General features: G+C 41.7%; 2 protein-coding genes across 5 annotated transcripts in view; one reads left to right on the plus strand and one right to left on the minus strand.

The window, feature by feature from the left end:
- Positions 1–69: 69 nt before the first annotated feature.
- Positions 70–27,770, plus strand: part of PARP9 (poly(ADP-ribose) polymerase family member 9) — a 60,540-nt gene continuing 32,839 nt past the window's right edge. For 3 of the 4 annotated variants that reach the window (XM_027637134.1, XM_027637132.1, XM_027637135.1), the window contains exons 1-3: positions 70–293; positions 2,039–2,094; positions 22,115–22,194. The gene's annotated coding sequence lies outside the window, so the exon portion shown is untranslated. Of the gene's footprint in view, positions 294–2,038; positions 2,095–7,503; positions 7,665–22,114; positions 22,195–27,770 lie in introns of all 4 variants that reach the window. The other variant, XM_027637136.1, reaches the window with a different exon arrangement.
- Positions 2,647–27,770, minus strand: part of PARP14 (poly(ADP-ribose) polymerase family member 14) — a 37,306-nt gene continuing 12,182 nt past the window's right edge. The window contains exons 12-36 of the mRNA XM_027636598.1: positions 27,495–27,645; positions 26,905–26,967; positions 25,696–25,863; positions 24,649–24,855; positions 23,956–24,549; positions 23,369–23,514; positions 22,662–22,836; positions 22,170–22,454; positions 19,423–19,746; positions 17,761–17,900; positions 17,636–17,669; positions 16,718–16,927; positions 15,942–16,178; positions 12,998–15,261; positions 11,099–11,329; positions 10,639–10,860; positions 10,131–10,194; positions 9,072–9,221; positions 8,330–8,392; positions 7,380–7,547; positions 7,041–7,247; positions 6,349–6,957; positions 5,683–5,813; positions 4,192–4,366; positions 2,647–2,933 (exon numbers count right to left, since the gene is read on the minus strand). Coding sequence (XP_027492399.1) covers positions 2,647–2,933; positions 4,192–4,366; positions 5,683–5,813; positions 6,349–6,957; positions 7,041–7,247; positions 7,380–7,547; positions 8,330–8,392; positions 9,072–9,221; positions 10,131–10,194; positions 10,639–10,860; positions 11,099–11,329; positions 12,998–15,261; positions 15,942–16,178; positions 16,718–16,927; positions 17,636–17,669; positions 17,761–17,900; positions 19,423–19,746; positions 22,170–22,454; positions 22,662–22,836; positions 23,369–23,514; positions 23,956–24,549; positions 24,649–24,855; positions 25,696–25,863; positions 26,905–26,967; positions 27,495–27,645 — 7,305 coding nt within the window. The remainder of the gene's footprint in view (positions 2,934–4,191; positions 4,367–5,682; positions 5,814–6,348; positions 6,958–7,040; positions 7,248–7,379; positions 7,548–8,329; positions 8,393–9,071; positions 9,222–10,130; positions 10,195–10,638; positions 10,861–11,098; positions 11,330–12,997; positions 15,262–15,941; positions 16,179–16,717; positions 16,928–17,635; positions 17,670–17,760; positions 17,901–19,422; positions 19,747–22,169; positions 22,455–22,661; positions 22,837–23,368; positions 23,515–23,955; positions 24,550–24,648; positions 24,856–25,695; positions 25,864–26,904; positions 26,968–27,494; positions 27,646–27,770) is intronic.

The raw sequence follows: 27,770 nt of genomic DNA on the forward strand, positions 1-27,770 counted from the left end.
GGCGGTGGCGGTGAGCGCTGCTGATTGGGCGCGGCGCCTCGAGGGGCGGGGCAGGCGGTGAGAGGGAGGCGGTGGGCGGGGCGCGGGAGGGGGATCCGGGGTCTCAGGAGCTCTGGGTTTGGGGTGGGCTTCCGTCATCACCGAGTCCAGCAGCTAAGTCAGCACTGCTGTGCTCACCACTAAAGCATGTCCCCGAGCGCCACATCTACACGTGATTTTAGCGCTTCCAGGGACTGTGATTCCACCGCTTCCCCGGGCGGGCCGTTCCAATGCTCGACCACCCTTTCTGTGAAGTAATTTTTCCTACTATCCAATCTAAACCGTTTGAGGTTTAAACTAATTAGGCCATTTCTGCTTGTCCTGGCTCTTGTAACCTGGGAGAAGAGACCAACCCCACCTGGGGACAACCTCCTGTCTGGTATTTGTAGGCTGATAAAGTCACCCCTGAGCCTCCTTTTGTCCAGGCTGAGCCCCTCCAGCTCCCTGAGCTGCTCCTCACAAGACTTGTGCTCCAGACCCTTCCCCAGCTCCATTGCCCTTCTCTGAACATGCCCCAGCACCTCAATGTCTTTATTGTCCTGATGAGCCCAAAACTGAACAGAGGATTAGAGGTGCCTCACCCGTGCTGAGCACAGGGGGACAGTCACTGCCCTAGTCCTGCTGGCCACACTGTTCCTGGCATTCTTGGCCACCTGGGCACACACTGGCTCATATCCAACCATCTGTCAAACAGCACCCCCAGATCCTTCTCTGCCTGGGATTTCATTTTTCATACACAACAGTCTTTTTCCAGCTTCTCAGTCCACAAACACTGTACAACACAGTATCCCTAAGTTTCTAATATGAAAATGACTAAAGAAGCTTCTACCACCAGCACCAGGGATAAAAATCATCTGTGTTTTTGTAGTGCTTCATCTTGCAGCTCCTGCTGCTTTCCAAAGTGTTCAGATATAATGAGGGCCACACAAATAGAAAGTGGTGGCTCACTCTGCAGCTCGGTGACAGCAGCAGGAGAAGCCAGTGGATGGCTGGTGCTTTCAGCTAAACTGAGTTGCTCTGGCTGCTGCAGTGCTTCCACAGTACGGAAAAGCACCAGAAAAAGCAGAGAAGGGAGAAAAGCATCCTCACGTTTTCACAGGGAGCAAAATCTTTTAAACCAGGAGTGGGTTAAACTTTGTTTAGCTTTAAATCGGAATTTATGAAGGACATTCATCTGAAGTGCTGCGTGGGCATCTGCTGTGAAGAGCAGAAATTTTTTACATTGCTACCTAGAGATACTGTAAGCCCTTTTCCCCTTTCCAGGCAATGAGAACATCACAGTGGGGTTTTAAGACATCCTGACAGCTATTTGCAGCGCAGGTCTTTCTTAGACTAAGGCAGAGTAATTTCACCTGGAGTTTGTATGCACAAACCTGTCATATGGACAATACAGGAAAACAATTTTGTCTTCTAAGCCTTTATAGCATATACTCAAATGTAAAGCAACAGTCTAATTGAGGTGTGTTCCTTTGTGTAAACAACTCAGCAGTACAATGTAGCTGTTTAAAATTACTTTTATTAAAACTTGTGCATACAGCTTCTGATTGGCAGTTGTAAGAATATCACCTGATTAACTGCACAGCATGCAAAGATGTACAAATGTCATTAGTTACTTGTTTTGGAGAACTTTAAAAAATTTCAGGTTGTTTAAGCGTGATGAATTGTGCCCCTGTAATTGACTCTCTGCAAATTAGGGAATAGATCTACAGAAGGGTTAATGTTTCTGCACTGATAAGACAAAATTAAAAGTCCCTGTTTATGATCTTGAAAATTGCAGAAGCAGTGATTTTGTATGTGGAAGCTCAATGTAGGTAATCCAGGGTACCATGGAGAATTCCCCTAAGAATCAGGTATGAATACCTGTTGAATACAGTATGAATATCAACGTCCAATAATTTATACCTAGGGAATAACAAAGTATGCCATAACAGCGTAAGGGGGTGTGTGAAACAATGAGTGCAAAGTGAATGTTAAATATTGGAAATTTTTTTTCTTCCAGACTTTCAGCACCAACAAGGGTGAGTGGATTCCTGAGAATGACTGAAAACTCTGCTGGTGAGTGAGGTTATTAAAATCATAGAATCACAGCACTGTTTAGGTCAGAAAAGACCTTTAAGAATCTCTCAGCATGGAGCATTTTGAACAAATCTTCACAGGGAGCCAAGCACTTGGTGCTGTGCATTGTCATTTCTAGAAACAGCCTGCTGTACCACTGCTAGAGGCAATGTTGTAAGATGCCTTTTGTACATGGTGAATACTGGAACATGGTAGGTACACTGACCTACCTTATGCCACTTACTTCTGGCCATAGGTAAGGCAGAGCAGCTCCCTCTCCTACCACTCTCCTCTGCCACGCACAGGAAAAGACTGGAGCTGTTCTCACAGCTCTTGCCTACATCTCTGCATAACTGAATTTGAAATGTGAATATTGAAATAGCATGTCCTAAAATACTTGCTTATGTTGGTCCTCGTTGAAGACATTTAAACACGTGGATAGATCAATAACTACCTAAAGAAACTTAAACATAAACAAGAATAAAGAATTGCCCTGTTAATTCACACATGTAAAAAGGCACTAAAATTTTCCAGACTATTAAGGTTGTTCTATTATTTGAAAGTAATAAGGTATTCCGGATATGCCTGAATGTCATTAAAAATGACAAATATTGTTGGATTAGACACATTATCAACTACGCTGTCATACAGGTCAGTAGGATCTGCTGGGTTCTTTGGTGGTGGAGTGATTAGTCCAGCCTTCCCAGCACAGTACTCCCCAGTGAGGACCCGAGCCAAGTACATGTGTTTTTTGCCATTCACATCTGGAACAGAATACTGATTCTGAGCAGAATAACTTGCATGAGCAGCAAAGTAGGTTCCGTTTCCAATGGCTGCAGCTGTTTGGAAAGACAACATTTTCAAACAGTTAGTGTTCTTATTCTCATAGGAATCTCTAAAGCTCTCCCCTTTTTTTTTAACTCTGCAGATGTTATAAATTTAGTGAGAGTTTTAAACAGAAAAAATCCATAATAATCCTTTGTATGAGAATCAAATATGAACCCACATAGATATCAGGTAAGTATCAGTGCCCAGGTTTTGACTACCCCCCTTCCTATGGGGAAAAGGGCTTCTCTCTATCTATTTAGCCTTGTTTAGCCTGCAATCAATCAAATTTCAATTCTTCAGAGACTTTTCTACTTAAAATTACAATATAGTTGCCATTACAGTTTTCTAGTCACACTTCCCAGCAAGTTAGAGGAATCACATGTCTTCGTCCGAGACAAACTTCTTTTTTCTGACACTGGTAGAAAGGTGTTCAAGACAGACAGGTCCTTCCTGTCTGGCTGCTCTGATGGCTTGGCTGTCCAGCCTGACAGAAGGGAAGCTGCCTTTCCAATCATAAGTCGTGTCTGAGATGAAAAAGTGGATGTCAATACTGACAAGCAGAGAGAGGACATGGGGATCTAGCGCTCTTACTTTCTGAGTAAATCCAACCTCCTAACAGGAAAGTGAAATTACATCTCCACTGGTCATGTTTTAAAAAGAAATTGTGGCTGCCATTCCTACCTGTGCAGAACCTGATATATTTTGTGTATGCTGGGCTTCATTTATTCAAGAAAATCTCAGTGTAAGGACCTCCAGAGGATCTGGGCAGAGAAGCGTCTACTTTTGGATCCAGACAACACCAAAGTGTCAACTAGATCTGAGTTAAGCTGCCCAGCTCACTCAAGATCAAGTCAGCCCTAGGCATGTACAAAGAAGTCTTAAGAGAGAAGGCATTAAGAATAGAAATTAAGGACTTTTGAAGTAAGGTGATGAGGCCTCTAAGAGCAACTAGCACCTCAATTCAGTCCAAGTTCCACTTTTTTGGATCCTGTCCTTCATCTTTGAATGCTAATAAATAATAAACACAACATGAGTGTACTAGAGCAACTGGACAAAACAATCTTTGAACTAAGGCAGAGCGCCTTTATGCTAAATATTTAATAATTGTCTATTAAATAATTCCTCTATCATATAGATTATTCTCTGGAGTTATTTATTATTTTGTTCTCCAATTTCATTCAGTCTTCATGTTGTACTGACAGCACTATAATGTTGACAGTCCATAACACCCATACATGTCCAGGAAATGAACTGATTTGAATGACTCACCATTCTTTCCAGCAAATCCGCGATTAAATCCACAGTGGTTGATCGTGCTCAGTGAGGATGCAGCTGTCCCATGAAATAGCAACTTCTCATTATTTTCCTTTTTGTTCTTTTTACAGATAGATTTTTTTTTTATTTGGTATGTCTGCCAGAGGAAGGGATTCTGTACTCTTTCAATCTGCAAAATTACAAAATTAACTATATTTACTCTAGTAGGAAGGAATATTTATTATGGCAGGAAAGCATTAAAATGAAATCAAAATGAAAGAATGACAGTCATTTTCACTATGCCCTGTTAGTAGGTGGTTTGGGTAGGGGAACTGAATATGTAACCTCCTGAAAAATCAGAACCCAAAACACATTACAACAGATTTTCAAGCTTAGTAATTTTGAGCATACGTTTGTCTTGCCTCTCCAGTATACCAGGTACACAGCAATCATTGTGCTGTGCATTGTCATTTCCAGAAACAGGCTGCTGTACCACTGCTAGAGGCAATGTTGTAAGATGCCTTCTGTACATCTTAATCATCTTTACTGATGATTTCCTCACTAAAGGATAGGCTGTAGTGATAGCATTACATTGAATTTGTTTCTCTTCTAGATCTAAGCCTGAAAGTCAAACTCGCTTCCTTAAATGCGTAACTTAGCAACACATAAGAAACTCCTAAATAAAAATAAATTGGTGAGAGGATAGATGTTGCTGGCTCCCTATGCCAACAATGTGAACATACTCAAGGAGAAGCAGTGTCTCTGCATCAAAATATAATCTGAAAGGCATTGCTGTAACATCTTTCCATTTTTATTGGAAAAAGACATCATGTAATTACACGATTTTTTTCTATAATACGCTGATATTTTGTTCTAATTGTGTTTTTCTGACCATACTTATTGAAGCTCCTGATGGAAGAAAATTTTCAAACACATTAGTCTCACTCTTATTTTGACTGTATTTTCTCCTATTTATCTCTTCTCCTGATTCAGAATGATTCCATCTTCTCCCTGGCAAAGTCCCTGTGCATTCTGTTTCAGATTTCTTAATAAGCAGAATCAAATCTTGACACTTTGGTTAAAACCAACAGCTTAGTGAAAGGCTCTAGGAATGACAGGAAGAAGTTGTAAAATAGTCTAAAGCTTTTTGGTCAATCTGCAAGGACTTTATATTTTTCCTTGTGTTCTGAATGCGCTTGCTCATGCTTCCATTTCAATATAGAGTTTCATAATTGGAAACACCACATTAACTAGTGGGTACCACATTAGTTGAACACAGAGTCAGCCTAAAGACTGATGGTCACTGGTTTTGCACTATTAGAAGGCAGAAATGGCAGAACAATTCTTACAAAATTTGCTTTGCTTTTTATACACCCTGTAGAGTGCCAGGGAGACTGACATATGAAAGGTGTATTGGGTTGTAGACACCTTGCAAACAAATATTTAGAAAGTATATTAATGTTTCTAGCCCAAGCATGGACATTTTTCCCCCACAGAGGATTTCACCTTCTCTATGGTAAAGCTGGCACAAGTTGTCCTAAACATCTTCTCAACTGTTCTATAATCCGGATGTGATGGCTTGAGATTCACCAGTTTGACCCGTTCATTTTGCAAGTCTTCCCACTCCTTAGGGAGCTCTGTTGATTGCAAATATGTAAAACAGAGATTACATTATTATGATAGACAACTAGCTCAGCTTCACAGGCACGTCTTAAAACCAACTGCATAGAGGGGGCTAAGAAGACAGTACCGTTCACAATACTTTATTCTACAAGTACTCTCTGTCTTCCAAACATCACTGGCTCTGTAATGAATGCAAAGTTAAAATTTTACATTTTCTCTAGTCCAATTATCCCCATAGCAATATCTAACTAAAACAAACTGGAAAACCCCACTTCATACACCACTTCCTTTGTCAGACTTCTGCATGAAATCTGTGCTCACTAGTCACGTATGTATGGATAGTATTTGGTTTTAACATTGATGCTCTGGTTTCAGTCATACCTGCCACTAGCTAGGAAAATCAAAACTGCTGGCTATGGCATGTCCAAGTAAAAAAAAATACTACGGAATACCTTACTTTTTCTACGATACCTGAGATGGCATTTATCAGAAGCATCATTCATTAATCACTATTACAGTTTTTTGTTATTTAACAAAAGTGTAATTCACCTTCATTCTTTGACACACGCTGAATGTTTATAGTTTTTCCTTGGTCATCATGAGCCTGTAGAGTATTCAGATCCACCTTGTAGTTCTTCTTGTTAATTTTGACATTGAGATATGGTTTTTTAGCTAGTTTGGCATCCTCCAGCTGCATATTTGTCCGTTTATCAAAAGCAACAAAGGTATCGTTGCTTCCTAGATACCTCCATTCTACCAGGTTAGAAAGAAGTTCTGCCTTGGATTGCTCTTCTTCAACATCCTTCATTTTTTGGATCATTGTCTGAATTTCTACCAAAACAAACCAGACATCTCTGCTAATACCAGAAATAGTAATTACTGGGGGAGAAAGTTTACTGTCAAGCTGAATGGTGACGTGCTTTCTTCTCTGGAGATCTACCAAAGCAGCAATTTCCCTATCACCAAAACTTTCAATTAGCTCATTTGTAAAAGTAGTTTCACTCTGTTCCTTTAAAATTAAATCCTTTATCCAGGATTCAGCTGCATCCACATTTTCTTGGCTTTCTCCACAAATTTGAAATGTGACTAAACTGACTTTCTTCTCCAAAATCACGGGCTTTTTCTTCTCAGTAGATTGTTTTTTGCCCCAAAGCATGGCTGTAAATAAATATATGTCAATTATTAGTTGTAAACAGAAGAACTCCAATTTGCCCATGCACACAGAAAACTCACCTACTTACATTTAAGCATAGAAAACCACGAATCCCCCGTGGATGACTCCAAATCTTCTCTTTTCTTCATGCTTTCATAGAAGTCCTTCAGCATATTTGTCTGGAAGATGACGATTTTAATTGTCTGTAAATGCTGTACTGATTTTTTGCTTGCAAATTCCACTATGGCATCCAACATTTCATCAGCCACCGTTGCTGGACTCTGTCCTGCTTGACCTAAACAAAAAGAAAAGGCACGTAGCAGGGAACAGTTTCTTGTACAAGTCTACTGTTACCCACATTAAGTTTGTCCCAGTTTCTGAACAATCCCCATCATAGCCCTCATTGCTTCCCCAAGAAAACACAAACCTGTTCCAATAGCTGGGAAGGCAACAGATTTGTACATCCTTTGCTCACACTCATTAAGTACTTTCGAGACCTGACTCTTCACGTGGTTCTTGGAAAGCAAGTGAATGATTTTACTGCACAACAGATTTCCACCTTGTGTAGTAATAAAGTCACTTTGATGCTGCCCAGCTGGAAGAGAGAAGAAGATAAAGAAGGAGACATTTTCAAAGGGGCTATCTCTTCTGGAAAGACAGCTGGTTCTCCTGATCCTAGAAGAGAACATGAAGAAGTGGGAAGAGATCTACCGTGAGCTATATTATCCTGGGTTTAATTAATTCTCTGGGTTTCTCTGTAAATACTCTGCAGAGATTCTTTGAGGAATCAGTTCAAGTAAACGTGTGTTTTTCAATTTCCTGAGATCTCTGCTACAAAGTAGTTTCCTATTAAGTACAATGTAAGAATTTAGGATGACTTTAAATACAGCTCACTTCTATTTAAAAGCATGCCAAATTTATTTATATGAGAAATCCTTTCTTATGCCACATATTTTTTTTATGCAACTAGAATGTGCCTTTCTGTGCTCACGGAGGCCAACCCCAGGGAGCTGGAATTTTACAGCTCTACTGTTCTGCCAGAATGCAGAGAACAGAGGAATTATGATAAGGTGGTCCTGGTTTCAGCTGGGATAGAGTGAATTTTCTTCTTAGGGCCGTGTTTTGGATCCAGGCTGACAATAATGTGCATAACACACTGATGTTTAAGTTGTTGCTAAACAACTGGGAAAAGAAAAATTCTCAAAGTAGGTGTCAAAACAAGAACGGGACTTTTCAAAATTCCTAAAAGTGAAAGTTGTCTTTTTCAGGTGAAATAATTGTACCATCAGAGTAGAGAATTATAAAACGGCTCTATGTTTTCAGAGAGAACAAGAAAAACAAAAAATTAATCAAACGAAATAGTGTGCATCAACATACCATATTGAGCACATTCGTCTACCACCTGGGAACCAGCAGCATCCATAATGGCTTTGGAGACCCCTTAAATCACACAACAAAAGCATACACATTCGTTAAGTCAAGTCAATACTCTGCCCAACTTCTGTACTCTACAAATGCCCTAAATTCTTGTATGGTAAGATCCCACAAAGTACAAAACCTTGACTGTTCCCCTAAGTCCCCTCCATGGCACACTGCACTGGCTGCAGACAGAACACTGCCTTGACTGCTGATTACAAATCATTAAGAACAACTGCTATTTCATTGTTTCACCAGCCAAACCCATATGGCCTTCACCAAACTCTCCCATGGCTTTGAATTTTATCATTTAGTATCTCTCATGCATCTAATTCACAATGTCAGAACCCTCTGCTTCTTACAGGTCAATTTACGTAACCAGGACTTTGGCTTATAATGAAACGGTTTAGGACAAGAGCAGTTTTTCAGAATTCTACTTGATCTAAACATTCCCTTTTATTTAAACATTTTTGGTTTCAAGCAAGAAAAATCTGGTCAGATGCCTTCTGTTTGGAAACTAAATTGAATATTTAGGACACGTAAAAAAGCTATTGAAGATCTATTTCGGGATTAATCACAAATCCCTCTCTCTCATATGAAAAATATTTCATAAAAATTTCCCTTATGGACAATTCTTTCCCCTACCCCCCTCTAAAAACTAGCCCAAATTTATCCCTAAAGAACTACATCTTCAGTACAATACCTGTTTTGGCATCAAATGATGGATTTGTTATGTTTACAATAACCTCTGTATCTTCCTTGGTAATATCTCCACTAATTGCTTGGAGCGTGATGGAACCAATCCTCATTTCATGAACTCCCAATACTTCAGTAGAAACAGGCTTAATGAAACCTGCAAGGGAAAGAAAATATCTTCAGTCACTTCTCCTCTAGTTTGGGATATTATTCTCTTCCACTGATGGAAACTTCTATTTATCCTTTTAAGGAATACGCTCTAGATCAGTTTGATGGATGTACACTGTCCCTGCTTTTCTCTTTACTCCAATTCTGAAGGCTGGAAGCCACAGTATTCTTCCTGCTCAAAGGCTGTCAAAGTGAAACCATTTTCTATTCCTGTAAATTCTTGCAACATGAATTCAGAAAATGGCCTCAGGGTTTGTCTGATCTGAGCAGCTCTGTAACACAGTTTCCTGAATTAACTCTTACAAGAAATGGGGTATCCAGCTTTAGCATTGCCAATAATGGCGATCCCATCACATCAGTTTTGCAAGTGATTTCATCTTTACCTTCACAGCCACAAAACTTCTAGCTTCCTTCTAGCCTAAATTTCTCTAAGTCATATTTTATCTGCACACTCTTAATTCATCTCCCTGGTACCCAGCAACTGAGAAGAGCGAGCTGTATATCCTTAGGAATAAGCCTCTGCCCTCGGTGCAGTTCACTCAGATGCTTTTGCTATTGGGTCACATCCATTCTGTGTATATATATCTCTGTAGAGGAGATTAAAGGTACAGAAATACATATCACTCATGGCTTGTTTGGCAAAGTTCTTCCACTTGGGTTTCCTATTGGGACACTCTCTTCCATATGATAAGATTGGCCTCACCAAGAGTTGAGCATGCCCTCAGCAAAAGAATTCCTACAGATTTTACAAATGGCATTTAAGAAGGAAAGTCCATTAGGAGGAAGAAAAATGCCCTGTGCCCTGATGATATTTCTCCTGTTTCCTGATATATATAAAACCTCTCCACAGTATTTACATTCTCCCCCTTGCCCCACATCCTGCCCCTACACAACTTACTTGACTGTGGTGTTGCAGCATTGCAACTTGCAGCTACCCTATGTTCTAGTTCAGTGGTAAAAGCCTAAGGAGAGAAAAAAGGTACCAAAGACAGTATTTCACAGTTTATCCATGCAATGTTTCTATAATTAAGATTAAAAGCCACGTAGCTCTTGCTGAGCCCCCTAACGGAATTTACAGTTGTATTTAGGTGTCATTAAGAACAGCTGAAGATGCAGTGTAGACAGTGTGACAAGAGATAATGTCTCTGAATTGCCAGAACTCCTCTGTCAAAAGACGAGGGAGCATCTACAGGCATTTGCAGCCAGCAGTGAGGCCAATTTTGTCTGCAGCTTGTGCTTGCTGAGAGTTTATATTTCAGAGACACTGGAGAGACATCCCACCGTCAGTGGCCCACAGCAGTAAGAAAGTGCTAAATTATTCCCTCAAGAAAGCAATATAACTAAAATATATTAGTAAGGTACAAACAGAACAGTACGTAACATAGCTCTGTCCTGAGAAAAACTACCTGAATGTTATCAATGTCTTTTGGATGCAAGAGAAAATGAACTTCCTGGAGATTCTTCAGAGTGTGGCTACTACTGAACTCAAACACCACATCAAACATTAACTTAGAAACAATGTTTTTAGGAAATCCAAATCCTCCGGTCCCAATAGCTGGGAAAGAGATCGATTTCAGGCCAAGTTCTTCAGCTTTCTTCAAGCACAAATTGATTACATCTTCTAAGACCTGAAAAACACAGCAAAGATACCTTTTTTTTAAGGTATTATTTATTATCAGTTCCAAAGAAAGTAACCAGTAGGAGAAGAAGCTCTCAGTGCATCAAAGCACCTTTAAGGTCACTCCAAGAGAAGGAAATGGAGTCAAGCCATCTAAATTAACTAAGCTAAAACCTGAAACTTCAGGACAGATCGCAAAGACATCTGTTTTCAAATTTATTTATTTTAATTTAATATTTGAAAGGTACCTTTTCTGTCTCTGCTCCATTCCACCCGGGTAGTATGGCATGAAACACGGACTTGCAGGCCAGAGCATGTCCACTGGTGCAAACCACACTCCCTGGACCAGAAGCCTGACTTTGTTTTTCTTTGTCAAACTCTACTTGGAGTGCTGGTCCAGCTCTTTCCAGCAAGGCTTTGCAAAGAGGCCCCACACCAAACTGCAGATCTGGGCCAACACTGTTGACAACAACATCCGTCTGCAACAAGATTACAGCAAAAATATCTGTAGCCAGACTTGGAGTCAAAATACGCATCAAAACAAACAGCACTACCAAAGCCACCCACGGCATAAGAAACAAGATGTCCCTGGAGCAATAACCTGGTTTTCAGCACAGCTTCTGGACACTGAGTCTTCCTGGATTTGTAGGAAATCTGTGGTAGGCAGCATTAGACCCACTGTGAATACCAACACCACAGGTACTACATGTGAGCAGGTCATCCATCCACCCACTCATCCATCCATCCATCCATCCATCCATCCACCCACTCATCCACCCATCCATCCATCCATCCATCCATCCATCCACCCATCCATCCATCCACCCATCCATCCATAGCTCTCAAGGCCTCAGCGGTGGTGAAGCTGTGAATCACCTTATCCTGAGCAGATGCCAATGTTTGGGCAGGTGAAATAAACCCATCCTCTGCCATTTGTCTCACCTCCTCTCCCCTGATCCAGACTTTCCTACATTTCCTTGTGAAGAACCACTGCAGCATTGCTCCCTCTTCTCCAGCATCATCACAGGATGCAAAACATAGGTATTGTATAAGGTATACCCAAAACACAGGTATTGTATAAGGTACACCTAATGTCGAAAGTTTAATGTCCCTTTCCTCCATTTCCTTGATGTGGGATTGTCTACACCTTATCAGAAAAGCAGCACCTCATGAACCAAAATCAGGCACAGGGAGGTAGTTCTGCTGTTGTGAAGTAAAACAGGTGAAGTCCTGAAGTTTGGTGATTACTTTGTTTTTTTCCACTGGAGATGTTTTAACTACCAAGCATTTTGACATGTGTGTCATACTGAAGATTTTTTCATATCTAGTATTGCTTTCTTGGAATCAGCTTTTACATGCACCAACATGGCCATTGAAATAGGAAGATAATTATAATAATAGTAATTTAGGGATATTTTAAACTCCAGGGTATGAAAAACAGCAATTGCTGAAAAAGATTTATCCAGATGCACTCTACATCATTGAAGAAAAGAAAACATAAGGGGAAACCTACATCAGAGGTGTAAATTGAGTCTTAATTGTCTATATGAGTAGCAGTTAAACCCTTTGCTAACAAAATGAATAAAAAAATAAGAGAAATCTGGTCTAGACTTTGGTAAAACAATCTGAACGTGGACTCTTTTATGGAGTCTCTTTTCTAGAACTCAGTAAATTCTCCATAGGCTGCCACTTTCACCCATCCAAAGAACAGGGAACTAAAAAACAAAGCTCCAACCTCCCTGTTAGCCTTCCCAAAAGAGCAGCCTGGGCAGGTACTGATTTACCATAATATCCAACCAGGATAGCTGCAGATCATATAAATAATTGTAAAAAGTATTTCTACCTTCTACAACCAAATTATTTTACATGTTGGCCTTAGATCTGGAAAAAAGGAAAACAGAACCTAGCTGAGAATAAAACATCCTGAGATTCAAAGCTGCGCTCTAGAAATGGTTGCAAAGGGACAGATCCCAACCAGCACTCAATTTTGCAAGCTTGCATCCCTGTTTAGCTAGCACACAGCTCTTGATTCCTTATGTAGCAAGTGCCTTGTAAAACAGTATGACCTACTGTTCTTCCTTTTTTACTTAAATTTAAAGAAGATTTTACCATAAAGTTAGAGAGCAAGCAGAAAATCTATGACCTACCGTGGCTTCCTGAGTGTTTTTCTCCTCTACATGGACACAAAGTCCTTCCTTTGTAGTAACCATCTTCACATCCTCTTTTGTCTTCTCCTTCTGTCTTTTTCTCATCTTACAGCTTTCCAGGCGTGGTGTTGGGGAAGATGATTTACCTGAAAACACTTCTTTTACTGTCTCACTCAGGACCTGAACAGTTCCATCAGCATTATCCACAAGATGGACCTCCTTCAAGCTGCTGTCCCCCATGGATCCTTCCAGGGTCTCCTTGATGGCAGATGCAATTGAATCTGCACATGTCTGCAGTGGAAAGCCAAAAATCCCTCCGCTTATAGCAGGCAGAGCTATGGAAGAACAATTGTATGTTTCAGCTAGTTCTAGACTTTTCTTCACTGCCTTTTTTAACAACCATATACACTTTTCTGGTTCCTCCTTCCTCCACCTGGGCCCAACAGCATGAATGACGTTCTTGCAGGGGAGTTTCCCAGCGCCCGTGAGAACTGCGCTCCCGGGCTGGAAACGCCCGATCATCCTCACGCGCTCATCGCACTCTTCTTGCAGTGCTGGACCAGCAGCTCTTAGCAGTGCTCCAGAAATGCCACCAAGGAGCTGTAGGTCTTCATTAGATGCATTCACCACAACATCAACAGGATAATCACTCAAGTCCCCTTTATACACTGCTACTACAATTCCATGTGGCAGTCTTGTTTTGTAGTAGAGCTTTCTTTTCACTTTCTCATCCTTCCATTGTTGTTGTTGTTTTTCTTCTTCTTCCTTGATTCTAATGAAACAGCTAAATTTCCGCTTTGCCTCAAAAACACATGAATCTTGCCTCTCAATGAAGAACTCTTTGGCTCCTGGCTTATCAATTGGCACATTTTTTGAGTAAAGGGATGAGACAAGTTTTTCAAGCATGTTGGCTGCTTCTGGCACTTCTGCTCTTGGTCCCCTCAGGGAAATGCATGGTGTCTTGATGTCAAAACGTACTGTCACCCCTTTCTTCCTCAATTCACAATAAGCACCAGATTTCTCCTTCTCTATGAACTCTACCACCACTGAATTTGCTGGGATTATTTTTTCCACAAGCGTGTTTTTATCTATAAAATCATTAAGCTTCTGATAAACCTCTGCCACAGCCTTAGAAAAGCCAGCAATAATCACTTTATTTTCTTTTCCAACAGACTGCTCAGTGATTACGGCTTCCTGGGAAGAACTGTATGTCTTATGCAAGGAGACAAGAAGTTTCTTCCACTGTTCTTTTTTCATGACCTCACCGTCCTCCACATTGATGCACTTGGATTCTAAGCTGGTTTTTATTTGCTTTTCTGCTTCTAAAAGGTCTGTGGGAGTATCTCCATACAGCAACACAGTGTCCTCTTCAAGTTCATAAAAAGTATTAATTTTTTCCTGAAGGAATAACGTATCTGACATTTTTTTATTATACAAACCCTGTAGATAGTGGAAAACATGGGGATCAATGGACACTGATGTACAAGGCATACTCAACACCTTTTCCAGTAAGTCAGCTTTGATTTTATATACTTCCGCAGGTAATCCACACAACTGAACAGCCTTTTTTTTGTCATCATAAAAGATCTTGAGGCATGGATATTCCTTGTGAATACTCTCTTCTAACCCAGCATGGTGTAGCACAACATACTTCCCTGGGACCACTGGCACAGAAATTTCTATGCTTTGTTTTTCCCTTTCACTTTGCTTCATGGCCTTTTCCATGCATTCCCTCACTTCTTTCTCTGCGCTCTCCACTGCTGCTCTGCTGCCTGCAATCGCCACCACGTCCTCAGAAATATCAGTTATGATCAAAGAAACATCTTCCAACAACCTGTTTTTCACATCTCCCCAATCTGCTGACTTGACTTTACATTTTATAGCTGTGTAACGTGCCATGATACGTGAGAACTCCTCAGAAGCATCTTGCTTCCACGTCTTGATCAACTTAATCATTGTCTTGTTCTGCTCGGAGAGAGATGACGATGGGCACAATGTGACGTTGGGGTTTGCACGGTCTGCCTGGGGCCATTTGAGCTCACAGTGGCAAACTGCCATTTCCTGGTTTATAGCTTGGATCAGTTTATCATGCCTTTGTAAAAACTGCCAGACATACGGGTCTAGTGGCACCCCAACGGGGTCTGGCATCTTGATAGTTGGTCTTTCTCCTCCGTAGAGAGCTGTTCCCAGGGAGTGGTAATAGGGATGCACAGAAATCAGCGTCTGTTCCAGCAAATGCTGCTTTTCCAAGACCGTGTTCACATCTGAAAGGCAGTGCACATATGTACAAACATACAGATATCATTAACTTCAAATCAAGCAAATGTCTCTGGTTGTAGAACTATTACATTGATTTTTTTTTTCTCTTTAATTTCAAAGAGCTATTTTTATGTCTCTTGGATTTCCAGACCACTCTGTAGGGGACAGTGGAAGAAGCTTGGCTCCTACTAGTTGGGTAAATGTGCTTGTGTCTGCATTTACATGTAGAGCTATACCTTACTCTTGTTTCCTAAGGAAACTTCACCACAGAGCAGGGCTATATCAACATATACTACGAAATACTCCTTAACATCGAATGAAATTCTTCATGCTAGTGCATTTTACCTTCATTTTACAATTAGTGTTGTACTGCAGATAAAACCCTCTGCAAATGGGGAAAAAACACCAGTGCGAACAACCCATGCACAAAGCAGGTATTAAAAGGAATCTTTGATAAGATAAAGAAAAATAAACACCAAAAAGAAACCAAACCCAGGAAAACCACAAGAGATTCTGAAGCCCTAGACATGCAGCAGTATTTCTAAATCCAGAGCACTCAGGAAAAAGGCAGCATACGCCGACTTTAGTGACAGCAAGCCAGGCTTTCCCTAATGAAAAATCTGCAGTGATTTGCTTGTGAGTTGTCTGCCTGCGAGCACCTTGGTCAGGCAAAAGACAGTGTTACCTTTGCGATCACAGAAAGTAATGATGGCTGAGTTCTCCTCAGGGAAGAGCTGGACATCTGACACGGGCCCCCCTCCATTCCGCACACTCTCAAAGTAAACTGTGATGTAATCTGGGGAAATGCTGTCCGGTAGGTTTTCGGCCTTGATGGTCCAGGTCAATTCAAGAACCCTGGCAGTCATTTTGAATTCTCTCACTCTCTTGTGTTGTAAACATGTTTTCACAAATTCTTCAGTATCTGTAAAGAGAAGAGCAGGATGAAGGGACCGTGTTTTCCTGGGTCAATATCAGCCTCAGCTATCCATCCTGGAAGAGAACGAGCCCAGTCTACTTCTCCCTGTACTTGGAACAAAACTTGTCTTGGGTGCCAAATAAGTCTATGTTTTAATAAAAAAGGGGAAAAGTGCATAACCGTGTTACTCTGTTATTCACTACCACTATGTCTCTGTTCCCATCTCAGAAGTATCCTGTCTTCTCAAGAGGAGGCTTTATATAGCTCAACAACTTGCAAAAATCCCCACACTCTGTGCACTTCCAATTCTTCTTCATTTAACCCAAACCAAGATGGGAACAATGAACCATTCTCATTCAATTTCAATGAATGGAGGCACCACCATTTTCTTTGGCGGAGCTGTATGTAAAACATCTTTCTTGAGAGACTGCAACCCAGGTACTTTTATAAAACAGTCTGGATCTCTAATAGGAGAGGAATTGGGCTCTGAAAGCTGTTACTCATACATATACATGGCAATGAATGATGGTGTCCCCCTCTCTTACCAATACTTTGTATAAAGGTAGCTACAGCAACATTTATTTCAGGTATCACTTCCACAGTGAAGTCCTCATCTACAGTCAGGCCGCTGATGTTCTCCAACAGCAAACGTAAGCAGTTTGGACTGCATTTTTGTATGTTCTCAAACACCACTGAAGGTGAGGTCTCTGCAGAGCCAGCTTCTTCCTGGAGTTCGCTGCTTGGAACAAAACTCTCTGCAGCACAAAGATAAGTAAGTTGCAGAAAGTGTTGGTACACATTTCCCAGAATAAGCAGATTCTTCTTACCCTTACTCTCCTTTCCTTCCCCAAGAAAAGAAATTGCTAACCAAACAAATACTGCAGGGTATCCTTGGACATTTTGGGATCTAAAACAGCCCAGATGCAATATTCTGCAAGCTACAGGCTTGTGGTGGCACAAAAGTAGGCATGAGTAAACAAGTCAAGGTCACTGGTGTGTCTCTGGGTCAGAGACTAAACTCAACTAAAAGCCATTGAGATAATTGGCCACAGCTGCTCGGGTGTCAGTAAGGGTTGGGAGACACTCTGCAGCCTCTGCATCTGTTTCTTAGCCCTGGTGCAGGTGTAACAAGCCTGAACATAGCCCAGGACATCCACAGGCACCACAGGCCACCAGCAGCCCTGCGTGACTCAATGTAAAGCCCCCTGATGACCACCGTGCCCTGCCATTGGTGCAGCAGGAAGCTAAACCAGGCCCATTGTCCAAGTCTGGCCAGGTGAACTCCATTCGTGGTGATCAAATCTGCAGTGTCACCAGCCAGACATCTTTCCTTCTATCACCTGAGTCACACAACCAAACTCAGAAACTTTCAGCAAAACTCCCCCCAGAACTGGAGTCACGTGTGGAGAAAAGCACCAATATCTTTGTTTTAGAAAGAATCAGAGTGATGGATAGCATTTTACCTTTTGTTTGAAGGTTGCTCATGGTATCCAGAGCCTAAAATAAAGTGAAAGCAAAATATCAGTGACAGATTTCATGCTGTCACCACTGTTTCAAGGCTCTGGTTGGGATTATAATTTTTATTCACCTCTGTGGGAGTTGGTTTTTCTTCAAGTGTCTCCTCTTCAGTAGCTTGTGTGGTTTCAGGCTCTGTGACAGTCAACTTCACTTTTCCTTTTCCTTCCAAATGCAACTCATGAGGCTGTCTCTGAAGAACTCGTTGCTTCACTAAATAAAACCAAAACACCCCAGTGAAAATCTGAATAGAAATAAAGCTTTGGATTACCTAGCGCTTTTCCACCATTACGCTAGGACACTGTCATGGTTTAGGAACGGTATTCCACAATTTATTGCTCCCACTGAAACACCCCACATCACATGCAGCTTGCCCACCACTCTCTACCCCTGCACTCCCTGGTGATGGGATGGAGAGGAGAACTGGAGGCACAAAAAATTAAAGGTCACAGGGTGACATAAGGCCATTTTACTAGAAATCAGAAAAACGGGCAGTAACATCCCCAATCCTAATAGCAGAGTATACAATAGGGGCAAGCACTTCAGGCACCATTGCTCACCCAACCGCTTATTTTGCCAAACACTGGAAAACCGCCCTCCCTGCCCGCTCCCCCTGTGCTTGCTGAGGAGGGATCGAATATCCCCTGGGTCCTGGCTGTGCCCCTTTTGGCTGCTGCAAAAGTGATCCCTGTCCTAGCCAGACCCAGGACAGATACATATGCTGTCCCACGAAATGAAAGAGCTTTCAACTCATAACACGAACACAGTATGCACAAGGCTTTCTGCCTGAAAAGAAACGAAGAACAGCAGAGGACATTATTTCCCCGAAGAAACAAGAGAGATGCAAAGCTCAGCTCTATCACGTGTTTCATGGGGGTATCCGCTGGGTCCCGGTACCGCCCCCAAGTCTTTCACATCCTCTTTCAGCCAGTGCCAAAATGGCTTGTGGCTCTATGTCCTGAACTTACCGGCTCTTTAAGTCAACAACTGGGAAGCATAAGGCAAGGAGAAAAAAAAAAAAAAAATTTATATCTCTGTGTGTGTGTTTATGCACATACATGCATATGTATGTGTACATCTAACCCAACTGCAGCTAAATCCTTTCCACCTTGCTGCAAGTTTAGAGAAATACAGGCATCTTATATATGTGGTCTTTTATATATATATATCTGCAACTACTACATATATTGTTAGATTAGCATAACCCTTATTATCCCAAGAGCAATCTGGAGAATACTAGTGTGCATCAAGTTTAATATATATGGACATATAGTTCGTAGGATAGATTTATTAGCTTATAGCTCTTCTATATACAATACATAATCCAGAGGATAGTACCAAACACCACATCTAAGCATATAGATAAGAAAAAAATCACAGAATCACAGAATATTCCGAGTTGGAAGGCATCCACAGAGATCGCTGAGTCCAAGTTTTGGTCCTTCACAGGACATCCACAAGAATCACACCATGTTTAGAGACTATCTATACTGTATATTAGGGGGTGTATATGGCATCTATGTACTATAGATACTATAGATCACGTACTAGACAGGACACAGTATTACAACAACTAAGTTAGAACCTATCTTTTAACTTGCAGGAAGTTTAGGCTTGTGAGTTGCCACCCTCAAGACCCTCACTCATCCCTCCAGGGAGCCCACACCCTGATCCATACCCCGAGCCCTGGACCCGCCGGGTCCCCCGCCCCGACCCGCCCGGCCCGGCCGCTCACCCTCCGGGCGGGCGAAGCAGACGAGGAGGTGCCCGGTCCCGGTCTCGGCGTCGGTCCCAGCCCGCAGCTCGCACTCGCCGCCTCCCGAGCGCTTCTGGCTTTGGAAGTAGCAGAGCAGCTTCTTCTTCAGGGCGGGCGGTGGCTCGGCGGAGCCCCAGTCCCCGCGCACCAGCAGCGGGAAGGCGCCCGGCCGCTGCCCCGCCATCGCCGCACCGACGGCTCCGCTCCCCGCCGCTTTCGCTTTCGCTTCCCAGAGCGGCGGCCGCGCCTTTTCCCGGCAGGCACCCGCCTCTCGGGGCTCCGCTGCCGTCTGTCGCGATACACCTGCCCCAGGCCGGCTCCTCGGGACCCCCGTCGCAGCTTCACACCCGCGCCCTTAAGCTTCTCTCCCCCTCGAACACCCAAAGCTGCCTCGGGCACCCCCTTCACCCGACAGAATATCCTCTCTGCCCCTGTGCCAGGGGCTGCCAGCCCGTGTCGCTGTTGTCCCAAATGAGTTTCTTTCACCCGCTGTAGAAGAGGCCAATCCACACGTGCAGTCGAGCATTTCATTTATTTACAGTTCTGTGCAGAAAGAGGCGCTGGGTGGCAAATTCACAAAGCCAGCACAGAGACTACCAAAGCGGTTTCTTTCACTGTTCATATATTTTATCAACCAAAGGCAGTAATGTTCCTTGGCTACAAGTTACTCAGTTCTCTTATTAATTAGTCTCCTGTCTTCTGCTGGTTAACGATTGTCTTGCTTTTCATGCCAAGTAATCCACATGCTCTCAGTCTTTCTCTTCTTTTGGGTTGGTGGGTTTCTTCACTCGGTGGGCCAAGTGAGTTGGTGGTCACGATCTCCCCTTGCCGGAATTACCATTACCCCAGTCAAAGCTGATTCAGCACAGTTGCTGAGTTATCTTTAATAGTTTCTTCTTTATCTTGGGGATCCTGCCAAATATCCAAATGTCAGTTTGTCAAGATGCTTTTACTTGCCTTCAGATTTATCATCATGTCTAATGGATGTTTGCTTTCCTTGGTCATGCACAGCATATTTCCTTGGTCATGCACATATCCACTGTGTATTTTTTCTCACCAGTGGTGACTGAAGTACTTTTCTGCTTTCCCCTGTAAGCATTTTCCAACTGCATATTTGTGAGGTTGTCAGAGGGCACATGGGAATTGTTTTCAAAATTATTACCCCAGTCAAGCTGATTCAGCAGATTTGCTGAGTTATCTTTAATAGTTTCTTCCTTATCCTGAGCATCCTGCCATATGTCCTTGTGGCATTCTTCGTGTCCACTGTCAGTGTTACATCCTTCTCCTGAAGCTTTGGTAACCTTATCCTAGGTCTGAGATCATTGAGACATTTCCAGCCCTATACCTTAACAAGGCAATTCTTCCAACAAGTACTTTGTCTAACACCTGGACAGCAATTAGAGCTTGCTTGCTAGCTGCTATCTGTTTCATGGACTAAATCTCCTTTCTTGTTGATTAAGCTTGGAAGTATACAAAGATTAAACCTCAGAGAACATAGTTTCTTAAGAAAACTTTTACATATCCCACATTCTGCAACATCGCTGCTGGAGGAACAAGGTCAGGGTGGAACAAGCAGTGTCAGGTTGAAGCTGTACCTGGGAAGGGTTAGGTTGGATATTAGGAAAAGGTTCTTCATCCAGTGGGTGGGTGGGCACTGGAACAGGCTTCCCCATGACCAGGGAAGTGATCACAGCCTCAAGCCTGCCAGAGTTCAAGAAGCATTTGCACAATGCTCTCAGGGCTCTCCTGTGCAAGGCCACGAGTTGCACTTGATGATCCTTGTGGATCCCTTCCAACTCAGGATATTCTACGATTCTAGGTTCCTTTGTATGCCCCTGCCCCCCACCTTTGCCTTTTGATTAGAATAAACTGGAGAAGTAGCATCTGTCACTCATTGCGTGCACAGAGCCCAGTGCTGCAGGTTTCTGTTCCATGCTGGATGCCCATGGCACCTGTAATGCAATCACTGGTGAAAAAACACCTTGGTGTCCTCTGCAGCTTTTGTGGCAATGGGAAACTGAGAACTGATGCAGTACTGTCTTCTGGAGGGAATGGTCAGACTGGTACCAGTGACCCACCAACTGCAATGAAGCACCTGGAGCCATCTCCTCTGGCTCCTGGCACACTGATGAACCATGGACCATGACTATTTGTTACAGAGATTTAATAAGTTGGAGGCACTGCAAAGCAGCAGTTTTATGGTATTAAAAACAAGTCAATCCTTCAAATTCACTGAAGTTCAGTGGTTGAAAATCAATGCTAAATGTTCTGAGAGGTCTAGACAAACATAAGCCAATAACTATGACGAGTTTATTTATTGAAAACCACTGTGTCATAATCCATAATGAGATTGTCACAGAGTGTAAGAAGGCATCAGAAATGCAACACTGTACAGTCCGTGGCTGCACTATCCCTTCCCACTCCTCATCAGCAATTAGGAAGGCCCTAAGGCTGCATGGAAAAGCCAATACAGTACAAAGACTTAATATGTAATCTAGCAGAATTTTTCAGTATAAAAAAAGTTATGCTCAAGCGTTAAACATGCTCAGCTGCTCCAAGTGTAAACAAGAACTCTACTTCAGGGGTATCAGAAATTGCCAGATTGCTTAAATGGAAACAGAAATTAATTTGATACCACTGATTATTGTTTTCATTGTGTGTTTTGTTATAGGTGTTTCCATCCTATACAAAGGCTGAAAGACCTGCTGCAATCAAAACAATTTATCTAGTGAAAGTGATAAGGTATTCTGGGTAAGCTTGAATGTCATTAAAAATTACAAACATGGATGGCCGGCTCACATCATCAGTTGAACTATCAAACAGATCTATAGAGTTACTAGCATTTTTTGGTTCTGGAGTGATCGCTCCTTTTTTGCCCTGAGAATATTCTCCAACAAGGACTCGAGCCAAGTACATGTGCTTCTTCCCATTCACATCTGGTTTGGAGTAGTTGTCGTGGGCAGAATAGTTGGCATGAACAGCAAAGTACGTTCCATTTCCGAAGTTTGCAGCTGTAGTCAGAAAAACAAATGCTTGTGAGTGTTTCAGTAGCAGCAATCCCTTATCTGCCACCTTCAGAGCTAGTGAATTTGCTTTTTATTTGCAATACAGAGATATAACAAAACAAATGATTTTGGAAGGCAGGAATATTCAGATGGCATGGTAAATCAATCTTTCCTCTTTCAGGAAAACAAGGGTTGCTTAGATAGGCACTTTACCGTGCATTCCAGCATAGCTCCGGTCAAATCCACGGTTGTTAATTAAGGTTAATGACTCTTTACTCGTCCCATGAAACAGAAGCCTCTCATTATTTGTGCTGCCATTTTTTTTATCCATTTCACGCTTTTTTATTTGGTAGGCCTTCCAAAAATATGGGTTCTGTACTCTTTCAATCTGCAAAGTTTTGAAGTAAGAAAGACAGAAAGAAAGAGGGTAGGTTGCTGTCACGAAAAAAATTTGTGCATAGACAGTTCGATCTGCTTCCAAGATTCCCCTCCCAGCTCCAATGCTTTTATACCAAATGATGAAACAAGTTATTCAAATCCTTCCAAACTCTGGCACACAGACAGCAGAACCCATCCCAGAACACGACAGAGATACTCCATGGGAAACAATACAGGAGCCTTTTGCAGGTTTCTGGGCCAGAGATGACCCCCCTGCCTGCACAGCACACACAGCTTACGTGGGCAAATGCTGTGCTCTGTTACATCAAAAACCATTCCAAGGGCACTCTCCCTTGGCGCTGAAGAAGCAACTGCTCAAGAGCTGCTTCAAATACCCCGTTAAACTGATGCTGGTTGAAGTTAGTGACAGCCAGAAAGACTTGTCCAACTCCAGAAATCCCAGTGTAATTACTTTTTCCATTGTTGTTAGTATCTTTTATCACTTACCATCGAAGTATTTATGCTCAGAAATTATGACATACCTTTTCAATTTTGAATGACTGACAGGTCTGCAGAAACCTTTCCTGAACATCTCTATACTCTCTTGTTTCTGGTCTTAGTTCCACTATTTTGAGTCGCTCATTTTCCATATTGTCCCATGTTGCAGGGAGCACTGTTGACTCTTGATCTGCAGAAGAAACATGATCAATCATATTTACACAAATACTCTGCTTAAAATTCAATATGCCCCGCTACAAATCCTTCTAAAAGCCCATACATCTTGCTTATGGATAAGTCAAAAAGAGGTAGCTCCTTATCAGGACCAGCAGTAAATAGAAAAGATACATCTCAAAAACAGAAGTGAGCTGAGAGCTAGAATGACAGCTGCTACAAACACCTAATTATTGCTAGAAAGTTTGTTAAGAACCTCAGAACGCATTACCTACTTTTCAAAATATTTAAAAAAACCGCAGGGTTCTTTTATTTTTAATTCCCAGTTAATTTCCTTTCTACATTCTCCAGAAAAGCTCCTAATACTTTGAATATTCTTACCATTCCTTCTCTTATTAGGCTGGATGCAACCTGGTTTTCACATGGAACCTCAGTTTACCAAGATGCTTTTACTTACCTTCAGATTTATCAACACGTCTAATGGATGTTTGTTTTCCTTGGTCATGCACAGCATATTTAAGTTTCATATCCACTGTGTATTTTTTCCCACCAATGGTGACTGAAATACTTTTCTGCTTTCCCCTGTGAGCATTTTCCAACTGCATATTTGTAAGACTATCAAAGGGCACATAGGAATCCTCTTCAAAATATTGCCATTCAATTAAATTTTGTAAAAGTCCTGCTTGGACCTCTTCCTGTTTAGTAGCTTTTACCCTGAGGATCATTTTCTGAATAGCTGAATGAGCAATCCAGACATCTTTCCCAAAACCTGAAATTCCAATAGAGGTACCCTTCAAATAAAGAGCAATTTTTAATTTCTTTTGTAGGTGATGCAGTTCCTCATTCTCTTCTTCACTGAAATGAGAGATGGAGTCATCAACAATTTCCGTCTGAAGCTGTTCCTTTGAAATTGCACTTCTCAGCCAGTTTTCAGCTTCTTCCACTTCCTTTTTAATTTCACCGCAAATTTGCACAACAGCCAGGTCGATTTTCTTTTCCAAAACTCCTGTGTTTTTTTCCTTTGGGGAACGTTTCTCAGGGCTCCGGAATGCTACATTGAAATACATAAATATTGTAATTAATATTAATTATTACTACCTGCTGCTAAACAGATTCATCTATAACCTGCACTTAAGTGATATCTACTTACATTTTATCTTGGAAATAAATGATTTGACTGGTGTTTTAGTAGGCCTTTCTCTTTTCTGCATGCTTGCATGGAACACACTCAGCAGATGTGGCTGAAAGATGACAACTTTAATAGTTTTCACAAATGCAGGAGAGTTCCTTCTTGCAAAGTCAGTTACTGCATCTATCATCTTGTCAGCTACCTCAGCAGGATTGCGGCCTGCCTCTCCTGAAAAAAGTTAGAGATACTTTGCTTTTAAGAACTGCTAATTGCAAATTATTAAAACATCCTTACAAGAAGAGCTATGAACATACCCACAATCACTTGGATCATAAACAGGTCAAGAATAATGTCAGGTAGGCAATTAGGAAAGGTTTCTATTTATCATGAGAAGAAAGTTTGAGACCACCTTTCCAGCAAGGGAGAAATGGAAGTTTCCTTTTGTTGGCATGGCAACCATTCAGGTTATGATGTAGATTGTACAGTTTGAGTACCTAATAGGCCACGGGCCTGATGCTCAGTGGCCCAGTAACCAACTCCTTGCTCAAAATGCAGACCTAGTTTTGTTCATGCAAGGGGTTCCCCCATGCATGAGGCACAGTTCTGGATTCTCTGATGCTATGGATTTCTACTGAACTAACTGAAAATAACAAGAAAAGAAAAAGGGACAATCTGGCCTTTTTGACTGGCTCATGTTCCATCTGCATCAACCCTGCTTGTGTGGCTGCCAGGCAGAGTTGCATCTACTGATTTCAGCAATGGAGAAGTAGCTCCCTGGCTGTTCTCCCCGAGCCGCACACATCCAGGAAGCACAGACATACCTTTGAATCCCTGTTAGCAAGGAAGTGTTGGTTCTAGAATACTCATACTCTTTATGTACTAAATGTCTGCAAGGAGTGAAGCTTTCTAGCTCTTCATAAACCTCTAATAACAGTTTTGAAGACTGCAGTTTCCAAATACATTTTAACCAAATAATAACGCCTCCAGATAAATCAAACTCATTGCTTGAGCCCTGAGATCAGCAGAATCATATGCATTGAACCCCTTTCAAAAAAGGGAGACACAGACCTGTTCCAATTGCTGGGAAGGCGACAGAGGTGTACCCATGTAATTCACACTCCAGGAGCACCTGGAAAACTAGAAACTTGATATCATCTTGGGCAACAAAATGGATTATTTTTTTGCATGGCAGGTTTCCTGCTTGGGTGATGATATAGCTCTTGTGAGGTTTCTGGGCTGAAATAAGTAGTAGAACATAATCAACAATTATCCACAATATAGATGTGTACTAGTTCTCATTAAGAAATAAGAAGTGGTGACAAATATGCCCCAGGATAAGCTTCATGTCTCCGTCCATAGAGTAAGCAACTCCCTCTCTCTATTTTCACTTCCAAGGCACAAGGATTCAATTTATGTTTGTAAAATATGTGCCTCTTTTGATAAATAAATTTTGTGTGCGTCTTTATTTATCCGGTTTGCTCTGCAGACTTGGAGAACTTTATGCAGACAGGCACTCTGTCTTCACAAACACTCAAGCATGACATCTACCCCCAGGCTGCCTAGCCCAAATTACCCTCTTGGCCTGTGCAAGAGAGATTTGTTTACCCCTGATTGCCTCCACATAATTCTTTTCCTTTGGTTGGTCTTCCAAGCTGACCTTCACACCTTCATCTTTCCCACTTCCTTTATTTTGTGGGGTTTTAAACCACATGCTTGTCCATCCTTACTTCCGTTTCATTATAGCTGCTGTTCACCAGCTCAATTTCGTCTACAAATAAATGCCTCTTCTGAGGCAGGAACCCAGCTTCACACTACTGAAAAGTAGTCACACAGAGGATGTGGTACTGGGTTACTAGTTATGCCAAAGCAAACATTTTCTTACTCAGAAATAACGAAAGGAGTTGCAGGTAGACAGTTGTTTCCAGTAACTTATGGCTTGTCTATTAACATTTCTGACAACATCTCGCTTGCTCACGGCTCTGTTTGATGTAGACTCTTTGTTTTTATCATGGAAAGCTTTATTGGAATAAGAGGATGTAATAACTAACAGATATAGATCTTTACATGTGTTCAGAAGCCATCTCCTCTTGAACATTTTTCTTTTCCTTCCTTCACTATATGTTTTACAAATATTACATTAACTGATTTAAAAACTAGCTGCTGTAACACAGTGCATAATACTGATGGAAGTACAGTAGGCAACATTGATAAATTATTCCAGCAGATTCCCTGCCGTGCATTAACACCTTCAGATGGGTCAGAAATGTTGTACCATACCTAGTAGACAACATTCAGCTTCAACTGCTTTTCCAGCACCATTCAGAACTGCTCTTGAGACACCTTAAATGAGAAGAGGCACATGAATCCACTGTTACTACTGTTCATGCTGTTAAAGTCCCTTCTGAGGCAGAACTGTATCCACATAATATCTAGAAATATCTCAATGCCAGTAACGGTAAATATTTTCATTGAAAAGCACTGCCTCCAAAATTTTAGACTTACGCTTTTCAACACACTGATGTCTAAAGTACCCAACAAGTTTCCCCAAGGTCAAAACTCATTGAGGTTTGTCTTCTCCTTTAGTCTTAGAGGTATTCTATAGAAAGATTCTATATTAAAAAAAAAATTATTAGTTTCCCTTTCCGCAAGAGAGTCTTAAACATGCCATCCTGTAACATAGATTACCAAGAAAATAAAGTTTCAGACAGTACTTAATTGAACCTTTGTACCCTAAGAAGCAAAACAGAAACCACACTGTGAAAAAAAAATAAAAGGGTATGAAGCACTGAAGAAAATACTTCCTCGTCTCCTTTCCCAGCCCTTCCAAGCACACGTACTGTTTTCACATACAATATCAACTAAAATACCTGTTTGGAGGTTGAAGGTTTGGTTTGTTATGTTTACAATGACATCTCCCTTTTCCTTGGTAATATCACCTTCTGCCACCTGGAACACGATGGAGCCAATTGTCATTTCAAGTAAATTATGTGCTGAGGTTGAAGAGGTAGTAGAAAAAGCTGCAGGAAAAGAAATACAGACCCTGAGCAGAAGGGAGTGATGATGTAAAAGATAAGGGACTTGTTCATGGGTACAACACCTATAGATGCCACAGTTTGGCTACAGACTCAGCCTGTGGAGAGGAT

Source organism: Corapipo altera, unplaced genomic scaffold, assembly GCF_003945725.1.
Source record: "Corapipo altera isolate COAL_440 unplaced genomic scaffold, ASM394572v1 45, whole genome shotgun sequence".
NCBI classification, from domain to species: Eukaryota; Metazoa; Chordata; class Aves; order Passeriformes; family Pipridae; genus Corapipo; species Corapipo altera.